The sequence below is a fragment of the Hydra vulgaris genome, chromosome 08, assembly GCF_038396675.1.
Source record: "Hydra vulgaris chromosome 08, alternate assembly HydraT2T_AEP".
In the NCBI taxonomy this organism is placed as follows: Eukaryota; Metazoa; Cnidaria; class Hydrozoa; order Anthoathecata; family Hydridae; genus Hydra; species Hydra vulgaris.
In genome coordinates, this window is record NC_088927.1 from 63,685,001 (window position 1) to 63,700,000 (window position 15,000).

General features: G+C 27.8%; 1 protein-coding gene across 4 annotated transcripts in view; it reads right to left on the reverse strand.

The window, feature by feature from the left end:
- Positions 1-15,000, reverse strand: part of LOC136084058 (uncharacterized) — a 148,108-nt gene that overhangs the window by 51,203 nt on the left and 81,905 nt on the right. For 3 of the 4 annotated variants that reach the window (XM_065804150.1, XM_065804149.1, XM_065804147.1), the window contains exons 15-19: positions 13,652-13,879; positions 12,904-13,029; positions 12,786-12,824; positions 8,168-8,330; positions 3,767-3,807 (exon numbers count right to left, since the gene is read on the reverse strand). In XM_065804150.1, coding sequence (XP_065660222.1) covers positions 3,767-3,807; positions 8,168-8,330; positions 12,786-12,824; positions 12,904-13,029; positions 13,652-13,879 — 597 coding nt within the window. The remainder of the gene's footprint in view (positions 1-3,766; positions 3,808-8,167; positions 8,331-12,785; positions 12,825-12,903; positions 13,030-13,651; positions 13,880-15,000) is intronic. The other variant, XM_065804148.1, reaches the window with a different exon arrangement.

Below are 15,000 nucleotides of genomic sequence, written 5' to 3' on the forward strand. Positions count from 1 at the left end.
CTGACAAAAATACGGTATAGGCCATGTTCTACTGACTATACAAGCAGGTCGTGCAGCTTTTCCAATCATAGAATAGGGTATTTTGTGAGATCCTGTTGCATTGGAGCAAACAACTAAAGTCACTCTTTCTTTAGATTTTTTTTTACCTCTTTTGTAGTTACTAAGCTTTCAGTAGGCATTAGCAGAGAATATCTAAGAAGCAAGCAAAAAAAAAGTCCAGTTTCGTCCATATTATATACATTTTCGGGTCTGTACATTTTAATAACTTAGTAAAGGTCCTCAAGTTGCTGAAGAAGAACAAGATCATGTTTGTCAACTTCAGCTCCATCTCCAAAGAGATGCATTGATTTTAAGCCTCGACGACGAAAGTTTGTGAGCCATTGCCAAAAAGCTTAAAATTCTTCCTCTTTTATATTTAATTTTTGCGCTATTTCTTTTGCTTTCATAATTGCTAACAATGGAGGCACTTCAATCTTCAAACAACGCAATGCGTCAATCCAAATATATAGCTCATTTTCTATTGCTTCAAATTTTCCAGACGATATTCCAAACACTTTTTTTCTAGCTTCTTCTGTCATTAGTAAACTTCTTTTTTCTATTTGATCTCGATTATTCCAGAGAGATCGAATTGAATTTTCAGTCACATTATATTCTTTTGCAATCGCTCATTTACTTGGCGCATCACTTTTTTTAAGTTTAGCTATAATTTCGACTCGTTGGTCTTCTGATAATCTTTTTCCTTTGTCTTTAGCCATAAGAAGTGAGGATAAAAAAGTTGGAATAAGAGAACTGTGAATAGACGGCTAAATTTAAAATGAAGTTTTTATATTAAAGTTTTTTTAATGAGACTTGACTGACAAATCGTTAAAACTTATTATTGTCTGTTTAAAACAAGATTTATCATTTACTTTGATTCAAATTTGAATTATTTATCTATTTACATTCTGATAAAATCATTATCTCAAAATATTTATGATAAAAAATAGTTTTTAACTTAACACAGGAAAATAATAGTTACTTTTTCTGATCTAATTATACTTTCAACAAAAAACTAAGTAAAAAATCGAAACAAATATTTTGGGCCTAAAGGCGCAGTTAACTGGGATGCGCAACTAATTGGGTGCGCAATTAAGCGAGAGACTACTGTATATCATTCATTAAAACAGTTAAAAAAATTAAACTTTTGAAATTCAACTTAACTGCAGAAGTGGTAATCTTGAAAAATATGAATATTTTAGATAACTAATGTATTTACACTTTATTTAACAAAAATTGAAAAAAAAAGGTATGCCCTAAAATCAACAACAGGTTAAAAAGAATTTCTTTAAAACTATGTTTTATGTTTTACATTATAGCTTTCCTTTTTTTTAAAGTGTTACATGTAATTTTATATTAGTTTTTATGTAATGTAAAGTTGTTTTTAAGTTTTCATACTCTCATAAAAGTATTCAATGGAATCTGTCAACTATTAAATTAAACTATCTTGCTATTTGAATTAGTAAAAATAAAACAAATACATATAGTTTTCAAATACATCACAAAAATGCAATCACAAACTTTTAATTTAAACTAAATTCATTCCTTGACCTTGAATTATTAATGGTGTCTTTATTAGTTTTGTCCATAGAACCTTATGTTTGTGTAAAGTAACTAATATAAACTATGAGTTGTTATTTCTTATCAATACTTTTTTTTTTTAATTCACCTTCCCAAGGCTGGTTACTACAGACGAGGAGGCTACTTATCATGGTTATAACCTGCTCTCAACTCTATAACTTCGAAACATGAACCTTGATGATTAAGGCCGGTCAACGGAGAAACAAGTTAAGCGGAGTACTACTAGGGACGTGGTGGAGATCAAACTCATCACGCTTATGAACTGAGTGCTCTACCACTACACCACTACCACTATAAAGAAGAAAAATTCAGCTTTAGCTGAAAATTTCCAAAAAAATTTTACTGGAAAAGTTTCAATACTTTAAAAATAAAAATGATCGGTTATGACAAGAATGTTAGGGAAACGTTGGAAATAAAACATAATGAAAGTACCTTTCGTGACAATGGTTTCAAACGGATGATGGCGATTATATGATATTTTGGAAATAAATGTTCTTACATCACAAAAAGTTCTCTAAAAAATACTCTAAAGAATAACAAGTTGACCTAAATATTTGAAAAGTTTTAGGTTGTATGAGCCAGGAAAACATGAAGATGGGAAAAGGTTTCAAAGGATTGAAGTGCAGAGAAAAAACTAGATAAGTAAAAAGATGCAACTTTGCTGAATGACAAGTCAAGCAAGAATATGCTTTGATTGATGGAACTAGAGATAATAGCTCCTTTAAGTAGAGACAATGATAGTATTTGCCGAAAAGAGAGCAACCTTATGACGAATGACAATGGGAAACTTTTAAAATTCACAAAAAACAACAATAAAAATTAATAATTAAAAACAAAACAACTTTTTGAAAATAATATTGTTAATTGTACTGACCAATCTATGCTAGTATATGAATTAGTATTGATGGAGGACAAGGATCTCTAAATATTTTAAATAAAAGAACCAGAAGTACACTGGGGTGAGTAAAATGATCATACAAAGCAAAGTTTGAAATGTAGAGAAAAATTATAATAATCTGAAAACACTTTTCCAACTTCATCAACTCAATCAATTGAAGTTTACCTTCAATTGATTGAGTTGATGGAGTGGAGCCTCTGACCTCCAACTCATTAAAATCATCTTAATGTTACCACACTTGAATGTACCTTGCAGGTACCTTATTTCATAATCTTGATTTAGGATGCAAGATAAACTTTAAATGAACATATAGGGTCTATGATGTATTTGAGGAAGTTACACTTGGATAGAAATTCCCCATAACCAGATTTCATCTTAAAAGGTATCTTTATAAGCATAAGATTCTGGTTGATGTTACATCAAACATCTGAACCAGTGCATAAAAACTTAAACAAGATTCTGAAAAGATTTGTTGTGAACAAGAAAAATGTCTATTATGGTTAGGAAATAAGACATATTGTTAATAAATACAATTTAATGTGACTGTAAGAAGATTTTAAAGAATATATTTATATTAAAAAAACAAAATATTTTCATTGTAACTTTTTTTTATATTTAAAAAAATGCTTGTGCATTTCTTTGATCTGAATTTTTTATTTTAAATTTATGTTTTGTGTCTATCAGTAAAGCAGAACATTTTTCTACATTTCAATTAGATTTTTGTCAAGAAAATTGTAAGTATTATCACGCTAATGTTTCAAATTTCATCTAAATATATTTTGACACTAAATAGATACAGTTATTTAAAGTTTTAATCCGTCTCATTTTTTAAAACTTCCTCATTTTTTGACTATTTTAGAAAAAAGACTAACTTTAACTTAAAACCTCAAAAGAAGGGCAGTGTTTCAAATTCTTGCATTTAACATGACATAATAAAAAAATAAGTTGTTAATGTCATTGCAAACTAACTTTAATTTATTTATGCATCATTAAGTTGTTTCAAGAACTTTGTTTCACAATAAAAAAAAAATTTTTAAATAAAAAATCGTAAAATAATAAATAGATACAATTATAAAAAGGTCACAGTTTTTTTTGTTTTGACACAAATTTTGAATTTGTATTGTTAAAAGTATATTTTATTAATTTTCAGATAATTTTAGAATACTTAAACATTAATTTTATTAATAACACTCATTTAAATAGTAATTTAAATAATATTAATAATATTAAAAATAATAATAAAAATATTACTTCAACATGACTTGATATTTCTGTTTGGTGAGTGGGAAGACCTGAAATTTAGAACTTTAAAATTTACTAAAAAAAAAATCAAAAAAAGAATTAAAAAAAAATGTTAAAAAGTAAAAAAAGTATCTAAGAGAAAAACAATGTTCACAAAAAAACAAAAATGGTCAAATCTTTATGCTGAAATTGAGAAATTCCATATTAAAATCACCTAAAATTTCAATAATTTTAAACTCTGATTTGGTATTAAATTTGATTTATAGACTCTTTAAAAGTTAATATTATATTATAGAGAGTCCTACACAATTAGGTGTAACAAATTATTAACTTAATTACTGAAACACCCCAAAATGTTTTTATATTACAACTTTTATATAAAAACTGACCAAGTGTATATTGTTTTTTTAAATTTTGAGTATTATAAAGCTATAAACTAGTATAAATCGAAAATTAAATTTTGATTTGAGTAAGTTTATAAAAAGTTCACTTAAAGAACAGCATTCGTTTGTTCAATTTTAATTGAAAAAAAGTAACAATATCTACAAGTGCAAAATATTTCACTAAAGAACAAATCTTAAAAGATAAGTATTATTTGCAACACTAAAAAAAACATTTTTCTACTGAAAATTAAGTAGAACTGTTATTCATACTTGTTTGTTTGAACAAATACTTGCATTTTACTGGTCATACCAAATAATTAATCTTATTTAGATGAGTTTAACTGGTTTAATGACATCAGAAACATGATGTCTACATGATGTTAACTTTAAAGAAGAAAGACAAAACCATTATACCATTGCATAATAAAATTGAATTATTAGCTAACATTATTGTCAAGTTTTTGTCAAAAACATTCTACAAAATACTTAAAAATATGACATAATTGCTTGTTGTGCTCCATTTAAGTCACGCACAAAGAAAACCACTAGTAAACGTAAAACTTAAATATTTTATTATTATATATTACTTTTAAATTTTTTTTTAAAACATAAGAAAATTATGCAAAGATTTAAAGACAAAGACAAGCTTTTTAAATTACAAATTACTTAAATTTTCATTCATTTTTTGACTTTCACTTTAATTTTGTTATTTTTAGAAAATCACAAAAAGTTACAATAAAAAAGTCACAAGCCATCATTAGTTTGAATAATGATCCTGGAAAGAAATTCTGCAAACCTTGCAAACAAAAGATTGCAAAAGAAAAAAGAATCTTACAGGAACAAAGTTAAGGTAAATTGATAAGACAGGAGATCAATTTCAAGATTCTAATACATCTCCTCTAAAATCTTCAAACCTTTAAAGGTAAGTGAAAAAGCTCAGAAGAAAAGTAGAAGATTCTATTTATCAGTTAAATGGTAAAAATAGTTAAAAATTAATGTGTCAAAAAGAATATAATAAAAGAAAGAAAAATAAAAAAAAAGACTTTTGTGAAATTTAAAGTAACTGTGTGATTCAAATAAAACAATTCAAAACTTCAATTAAGCTACTCAAAATTTGCTTTATTTAGACTCTCATGTATTTTGTCAAGTTTATAAATACTGTTAGTTTGTCCTTATCACAAAAATGCCAAATTGTTAGTACATTAAATTGCATGCTTGCACAGTGTGATGGTTATCATGGTAATGAACCACTCACCACATATTTGTATGAGATTTTTGAGAATATGACAAACTACAAGAAATTGCAAAATATAAACTGTGCAACACTTTTAAATTTGACAGCAGATGCTGTAATTTTCATCAAACTTTTATTATCTTACTTTGAAAAGCTAAAGGCTTATTCTTTTATTTCTGAACACTTCTGATCTCTCAACCACAGTGCTTTGGTCAACTAAAATAAAACTTGAATCAATCAAGCATTATCATTATTGGTGACTTAAAAAGAAAATTAAAAGTTCATCTTTGACTTCTAAGCACAATTTTCAATAATACAGAGCTATTACTGAAACACTTAACAATGTAATTCACATCCATGATATAGTAGCGTGCAAAAGTTTATAAAGGACAAAAAGTTTTTTCGTCATAACTTTTTGCTTCTTGATTGAAAATAAACTAAATTTTTCCAAACTGTTCCTCTGTGACTACATAGTAAAAATCAAAAAAATGATAACTTCTAATGGAAGTAAGAAATTTAAAATTTATTGAAAACATAATGCAAAAGTTTATAAACAAATAAAAAAATTAAAAAATATTTATAGTATTAACAATAAACTCATATTTTTTCATCAGAGCACATTAGTATTTTGTAGGATAGGCTTTACATTTTAATACTGCTTGAAAACAAGACTCAACTTTATTTATATGAACATCTATGGTGATATTTTCTCAACAATCTGAAATCATCTTGAATAATTCATTTTTATTGGTTTGCTTTTTGCCCTTCAATTGACAGTCGAGATGTTCCCAAAGATGTTCCATTGGATTAAAAATTGGGCTTTGTGAAGCCTAGTCAAAAACTTAATTTCTTTTCTAAATTAAAAAAACTTATGATAGAATTTGCAACATATATATTCTCATCCATTGTGCCTTTGATGCAATGAAGTGGACCAATAGAATCACAACTGAAAGATCCCCAAACCATTGCATTGCCACCATCATGTTTAACCGCTGGCGTTTGATACTTATAAGCAAATCTGTCACCTTTTAAACATCTCACATACTTAAAATCATCACTACCATACATGCAAAACTTTGATTCATCACTGAACCAGACTTTTGACCATTCTTTTAAAGGAGAAGTCCAATGCAAATAATCACTTTCTAATTTCATTTGGGCTAAGCAATTATTATGTAATTATTATATAATAAAAAATATTTATGGTTTCTTGGCAGCACAAAGACCAAACAAATTATGATGATGCAGGCAACATTTTGTATTTATGCTGCACTTAACACCATAATTCTTACTCAAAATGCTATTTAATTCAAAAGAATTAAATGGCATTTTTTTGTCTTAACAAAATTCTATTGAAATGTTCAGTGGTTATCTTTGGTCTGCCCCAATGTTGCTTGTTTTAAGGAGTCTTATGATCACTATACTCTAATTGTTGATTTAGCCGCAACGAAAAACTCAGAACTTGATTTAAATGAATCTTTTTCTCAACAGCACATATTATTAAATTTTTCTTTTCTCGTAACAATTCCTTTGACTTATGCATTATTTTGTAAATTCAATTTAAGTTAAAGATAATCTTCAGTAAATATTTAAATATAATTTTAAATACAATTAATAAATAAAATTTTAGTATATTTTTAGTTTATCAGATGAAATTTGATTTTATTTATGGTGCTATTTATAAACTTTTGCACAATTATATTTTCAATAAAATTTTAATTTCTAATGTCCTTTACAAGTTATTGTTTGTTTTTTTTTTGAACTTTTTATGTAGTATACATTAGAGTAATAATTGCTAAAAATATCATTCATTTCCAGTGAAAAGTCAAGTTATGAAAATAACAATCAAAAAATTTATCTGTTTATAATATTTTGCATGCTATTGTATATAAAAAATGAGATGAACACTTATCTTTGTATATGATGCCACTACATACAATGTAACATTTTTGTATGAAATATTTTAACTAATTATACCCACATTAAAAGAAAAAAACATTTATTTACTGATGGTTGTGCAGGACAATATAAAACCTTTAAAAGCTTTTACAATCTTTACCAACTAAAGCAAAATCAGCTGGAACTTTTGAAAATCCAAAGTGTTAACTTTATTTATGTAAAAGGATTAAATAGTGATTTGTGTATTGGGATTGTAACTGAATCAAACTGGAAAATTGTGAGGCTGAAATTAATTTCTTCCCCCCAAAATCTTCATACTGCATATTTCAAGAGTGCTGTTTTTTTGTCAAAACAAACATATTTAAAAAGTTATCTGTTTTAAATGCTTACTTTATTTCTGGTAGAAACTATACATTAACAACAAAGCTGAAATGGAAAAAGGGTACAAGCAAAATGGTAGCAATATTCTAAACAAGTAGAACTATAGTAAAACAATTTTTACTTTCAATACCATGAAAATTGTACACGAACTAAGATCCTGTATATTTCTCAGTAACTTTTGGTACTAAAATTAATCTATTTTTATTGAATTAAAAAAATTTAGCCATTTCTTGAAAAAAGTGGTATCTTTTGAAATTATGGTTCTATTTTTCTGCCTTTTCCAGTTAAATGTTTTGTGACATATTATTCAAGAAAATTTTTTTACATGAAGTTATTTTAAGATAGATATATTTCAAGACACATAGTTTAATGGACTAACTTTCTTTAAATAATATCACATTTTAATGGAGTTTAATGGTAATTTAAATTACTCAAATTAAAATTACTCAATTTAAAAATTGAAATAACTCAAATTAAAAACTAAAAACAAAATTCATAGTAAATGAGTAGTACCTAATTCATTTGTTAAACTTTGTTTCAAATTCGTTTGAAGTAAATTGGAAATTGATTTGAGGAATGGTTGAGTTATTATGTCAAATTTGTCTGCTCCAATGCTTTTGAGATTATCTGGAGTGAGGAGTTTAGCCATTCTTGTAACAATGTTCGAAGCTTGTTGCTAAAAATAATTAGATATTTTTTAATTGCATTTAACATAATAAAAAATTTAACAAAATAATTTAAACATTTTTTTTATTAATTTTTTTTATTTTTTATTCTAGTTAAATAAAATTCTATTGGTAAAAAATAGTAGTCACTAGTATAAAAGATAATAAAATATAAAATAAAAATACTTAGTATAAAATAGTAGTCACCTTACTTTATAAAATTAAAGTCAGTCTAGTCATATAATTGGTAAGTTTTTATTGTATTAATACTACCATTTTGTACCAATACTATTATTTTGTACCAATATTACCATTTTATACCAATACAATCATTTTGTATCAATATTACCATTTTGTATCAATACTTACCAAACTTAGTGAAGCAAAAATTTTTAAAGAAAAAAGTAGAAAAAATTAAAGACTTATACAATTTATCAGAAACTTGGAAGAAAAAAAAAGTAAAAATAAAAATTTGATCTTGCACATTGATTCAAAAAAATTTGGGCTCTAAAATGAAAACCATATTTTTGTAATAAACGAATATCTAGTAGTTATTGGTACAACCCATACTGGGATTTAAATATAAATGGATAAGCATAGTTAAATGTCGATCGGATAAATATTATGATCAAGTATTAGCATGTTGAAATGTTATAAAAAAGTTTGGAATCGAAAGTTTTATAATTTGATTTTGTGCTGACACAACAGCATGTAACACTGGTTGTAATAAGGGTCGCATCAGTATTTTTGATGAACTTTTAGATCAACCTCTGTTAAGACTTCTTTAAACGACATATTTATACAGTTCTCTAAACCTATTGTTCACTAATATTCGTGGTCTTCGATGTAACTTTTCTTCTGTTGAGTCTTATCTCTTGCAAAGTTCACCAGATCTACTTGCTCTTTGTGAGACTAATTTGAGTTCGGCTGTCTCATCTTGCGATCTTAGTGTTGATGGTTATCTTCCTCTAATTCGTAAAGACTCCAATAGTCACATGCTTGGCCTGGGCATTTACATTTGTAAGAATTCACCCATTTGTCATGAAACTAGGTTTGAATCCACAGACTATTCTTTTATGTGCTTTTGTTTAGCACCATTTCACTCTTTTGCCTTTCTCTTTGCTCTACATTGCTTTCCTTCATCTCAAGACTGCACTCTTTTTGATGTTATTGACCATATTGACCAAGCCCTCCCTCTTTATCCATCAGCCAATATAGTTGTTGTCGGTGACTTTAATGCTCACCACTCTGTCAGTGATTCTGCAAACATTAAAGCCCACAACTTTTGCCTTTCTCAATCCCTAACTCAAATAGTCAACTTTCCAACTCGCTTTCCAGACAACCCGAATCATTTACCTTCTCTACTCGACTTATGTCTTGTTTCTGATCCTAGTCAGTGCTCAGTTTATCCACATTCACCCTTAGGAGCTTCTGATCACAGTTTGATCTCTCTAAAACTAATATCTCATTCTTCTTCATCACCTGAATCCCCCTATTATCGTACCTCTTACAACTACAGTAAAGCTGACTGGGATTCTTTCCGTGATTTTCTTCGTGATGGCCCTTAGGTAGAAATCTTTTGTCTTCCTATCGACAAATGTGCTTCTTACATAACTTCGTAGATTCAGGCTGGAATGGAATCTTTTGTTCCCTCTTGACAATTCCAGGTCATGCCTCACTCTCATCCATGGTTTTCCTCACACTGTGCTGCTGCGATTGCCAATCGAAACCATATTTATCAGCAAAACAATTCTCCAGAAAACAGACATCTGTTTATTACTGCTAGAAGCCATTGTAAAAAGGTTTTGTCTAAGGCCAAAGCCCGCTGTTCTCAGGCTATAAAATCTTGTAATTTATCTCAAAAATTAGGCTCTCGTGACTTCTGGAGAATCTTTAATAGTGTTAATAATAAGGGCAAATCTTTAACTCCATATCTCTTGTGTGGTTCAGAGTTTGTCACCTCACCTAAAGACAAAGGTGAATTGTTTGCTAAAAACTTTTCATCAATATCATCTCTTGATTCCACTAGTTGCGTTCTACCTGATATTGCCAACTAACAGGTTGATCCACTGCTTGACATTCATATCGCTCCAGCATCTGTATCTAAAGCGATTTCCTGCCTAGATTCTTCTACAGCTTGTGGCCCAGACAACATACCTGTTATTGTCTTGCAGAAGTGTACTCCAGAGCTATTGTCTTTCCTCTCAAAACTATTCAACAAGTGCTTATCGGAGTCTTATTTTCCAGCCTGCTGGGAAGCGGCATCTGTTATCCCTATCTTCAAAAATTCTGGAGAGCGATCTAATTCGTCTAACTACCATCTCATTAGTTTTCTTCCTATCATAAGCAAGGCTTTTGAATCTTTAATTAACAAACACTTAAATTTTCATCTTGAATCTAATAACTTACTTTCTGACCATCAATATGGATTTCGATCTTCTTGTTCTACAGCTGATTTGCTAACAGTAATAATTGATAGGTTTTATCGTGCATTAGATAAAGGTGGAGAGGTTAAGGCCATCACTCTTGACATTTCTAAAGCATTTGATAAAGTTTGGAATGCTGGTCTTGTCCTTAAGCTTTCTTCTTACGGTGTATCAGGTAACATCTTTAAGATAATTGAATCCTTCTTTTCCAATCATAGCCTAAAAGTTGTCCTTGATGGACAGTTCTCTTCTTCATATTCTGTAACTTCAGAGGTTCATCAAGGCTCAATCCTTGGCCCTATACTCTTTTTAATTTACATAATTTATCTTCCAGATATTCTCACACCTAAGGTGGCATTGTTTGCTGATGATACCACCATTTGTTCTCCTCTTGATAAGAAGCCAATACTCTCTGATTGCTTGGATGGGGCATTTGAGGTTGAAAAGGATCTCACTTCTGCTACAGCATGGGGCTCACAGTGGCTGGTGAACTTCAATTCAGATAAAACTTAATTTTTTTCAGCCAATCGTTATTGTAATAATTTAGATGTTCCTTTATTTATGAGTCGTAATGTACTTGATGAGACATCCACTCTTCATCTTCTAGGATTAACTCTTACTTCCAATCTTTCTTGGAAACCATATATCAAATCAGTTGCAAAATTAGCATCTGTTAAGGTTGCATCTTTTTATCGAGCTCGTCACTTTCTTACTTCGGATTCTGTTCTATACCTCTATAAATCTCAAATCAGGCCTTGTATTGAATACTGTTGCCATATCTGGGGCGGATCTTCTAATGATGCCCTTTCTCTTTTAGACAAGGTGCTCTTTTCTAAAAATACTACATAATTTGTAATCCTTTAAGTCGTCTGTCAATTGTTATCTTGCTCTACAATCTTCATCTTTTCTCTTCTAGTAACTTCCATCTTTAATTAGTGGTTGCTTGTAGCCTTGTTGGAAGCAATGATGTTTAAAAAAAAAAAAAAAACATGCAAATAATGCAATCAACAAAACAGAAAACAAAATCAAAATCTGTTTATGAGCAAGTTAAAGATTGACCAATTCATTATTAAAATGTTAACAAAAATATAACATATCATATGTATGGCTATCAAAGTTTCCGATGTGTGAAGTTAGTAGCACTTTTTTAGAAGATATAAATAAAAAAGTTTTTTACAAAAAAGCCTTTATAACTTCCTGTTCCCCAGAAATGACTACAAACTTCTGTGTCGATATGACATTGTTTTTCTAGAAAGAAGGTTTCTGAATTTAATTCAGTTCCTGAATTTATCAAATAAAAACTAGCTGCTGAACACAAAGCTGGATTTATGCTTATTATGTTACACTTAATATATATATTTAATACATTTTAATAACTGCTGCTAGACACTATATTTATTTTATGGTAGACACTATATACATTTTAATAAATAAAGCTTACACAACCAATCATGAAGTTTTTAACCTTGGAGGAAGAAAAAGCAATACGTGTTACTTCAGTTCATGCAAAAACCTTTCTTCAATCAAGTCAAGTTGTTTCTGCGCTTTTAATAATAATTTTTGAACGGTTAAAGAGATAATAAAGATGAAAGATTATGATTTTGGTGTTTCTCAAGCTTTTACTTCAAGCTATCTTACACACAAATATTATCTTTCAGAATAAACAGTTTTTTTTTGGTTATTTAATAAATACAGTTACATGATTCATACCATATGCCATATTAACAAAATTTTAATACATGGGTTCTTTTGTATACAGATCTCCCATATAAATGTTTGAATCTCTTAATATAAACTATCTATGCACCAATTTTAATTAAAGTTTAGAAACTATTTTATCTGAAAAAAGTTCAAACTTAAGTGATATTTGGACATTTGATTCTTAAAAGTTTATGTAAAAAAACTATCGGTTGTACAACTAAATTTAAAGAAAAAATTGTTGCATTCATAAAATTTTTTGTTGAAAACAGATTTTTTGTGCAGACAGAATATTGGCAATAAAAAGATATAACAAGTTTTATTTTTGGTTTTATTTTCAACCTTTTTTTTATCTTCTACTAAAATACCTTTTTCTAAAACCTAAAAAAAAAACAAATAAATAATTAAGTTTATATTATTTAATTATATGAAAAATTAAATATATGTAAAATAATGATACCTGAGATTGGGGAATTAATTCCATGGGATTTTGTGAAGATATAGCCAATGCATCCCCAACGGTTTTAAAAGAACTCAAATCATTGATAGTGGTATTACCAAGTAAATTAATTACATTTGTGCGTAACTGTAAATTAAAAAAAAAAGAAAAAAAAGCTGACTCAGATCCTGTTAAATAAAAAAATAAAAAGGGTAGACAACCACAGTAATTTTTTGCAAAAAGTCCATATTTGATTGTATTTTATTATCTTTTTAAATTGTTGAGTTTAAATTTAAAGCAATTATTGCGATTTTATCTATAAAATCAAAACCCCAATTTTGACCTTAATAAAGCAATAAAAATGAGCAATAACAACCTGTTGAGAAAATATAGTTGATCAAAAACTTAAACAACTAATTCTTACTAGTTACATTTATATGAAAGTATATGTATAACTTACTAGTTACATATAATTATACTATGTAATTATGTATGTAACTTACTAGTTACATACATAATTATATATGTTAAGCAATTATAATAATTATATATGTAATTAGTATGTTACATATATAACTGTATATATGCTACTGATATAACTGTATACGTAACAATAAATATACTGCATATATAATTATTATAACTGCTTTAAACTTATATACTGTATTTACTACTTTAATTAATAAAAAACCAATACTTAATTAAAAAGTATAGCCTTTATAACTTTTTTTAAAAACTTATTCTTAACACTTATAAAAATAAAACATACATTTTGCAAATTAGATAATTCTTGCTGCTTTTTTAAAAGTACAGCATCGTTATCAACCATACCAGAAAATTCATTTGAAGGAGATAGCGTGTTGTTATAAAATCTTGCTGCATTTTTATTTACAGTCGAACTTATGGCTTGAACTATATTAGCAACACTTTGTGTATCATTCATATTGATACCATTAACCAAGTCTGTCACATTTACAAGTTTATTATTAGGACGTACCTATAAATAAAGAGAAAAAAACAAATTTTTCTGTAAACAAGTTATTTTATACAAATCATTAGGAATGACTGAGTCAGCTTTGAACAGAAGCAGTTTTAAATTTATTTTTTAATTAGATGGCTGGATTAGAATTAGAATTCAAAGGACATCCTAGGACGTTTTGTATTTGCTGGGACTTTACATTACAAAATAAAATAATATTAAAAAGATTTAATTTCAAAGACTAATCTAGGGTTCACAACTAAGTATATTGTTTCACAAGTATTTAATAGATGAGGAAAGAATTTTAAAAGATAACCTTGATAAATTATGGTTTGGCATATAAACAAACTAGGGAAATTGACATTTAGTTATGCTATGAAACTTGGCAAATGTCCAGTTAAATAGATAGAAAGTAAAAAAGCAGATATGTAGTGGTTAGAGAGTTTCATGAAATGTCACAGAGAATTTTTTCTTTAAAAATACAAGCTCCTTATGCTCAAGGTTTATTCATCAGAGTGTAAATCAATTTTTTTTACTATAAAAGGATTTTAAACAAATATAATTTCACTACTTTTGGAATTTATAATATCAATGAAACTAACATAATGACAGTACTAAAATCACCCAATGTTGTAGCAACACACATAAAAAATATAGGACAGTGCATGTTTGCTGAACTAGGACAGCTAAGTGAGGTTAAGTACTAAGTGTGGTATAGGAAATCCCATAAGAAATTTTATTTCATCTGTCTTTCTGTAACAAAAAAATATTGTGTGTGAAAGTTAGTTTACTTTTATTTTTTTTGTATTTTTTAATTTATGGATGCTTTAATAGTTTTACATAAGTCTTAAGTATACTTTACATAAGTATATTTCAATTAAGTATATTTTACTTAAATATATTTTACATAAGCCTTAAGTTATAAATCTAAAGTCATAAGTCATAAGAACCACAACTGCTAATATGTTTTGAAAATTTTAACATTTCAAAATTGCACTGAAAAAAACTAAATTTAACAAAAGAAAATCTTTATTTAAAAAAAGAACAGAAATTTTAATGAAAGAGAAAATAAAAAGGACTTTACTAAAATTAAATCACAAAATATAACAATATAACTCAACTGAAAAAAGACCTCAAAA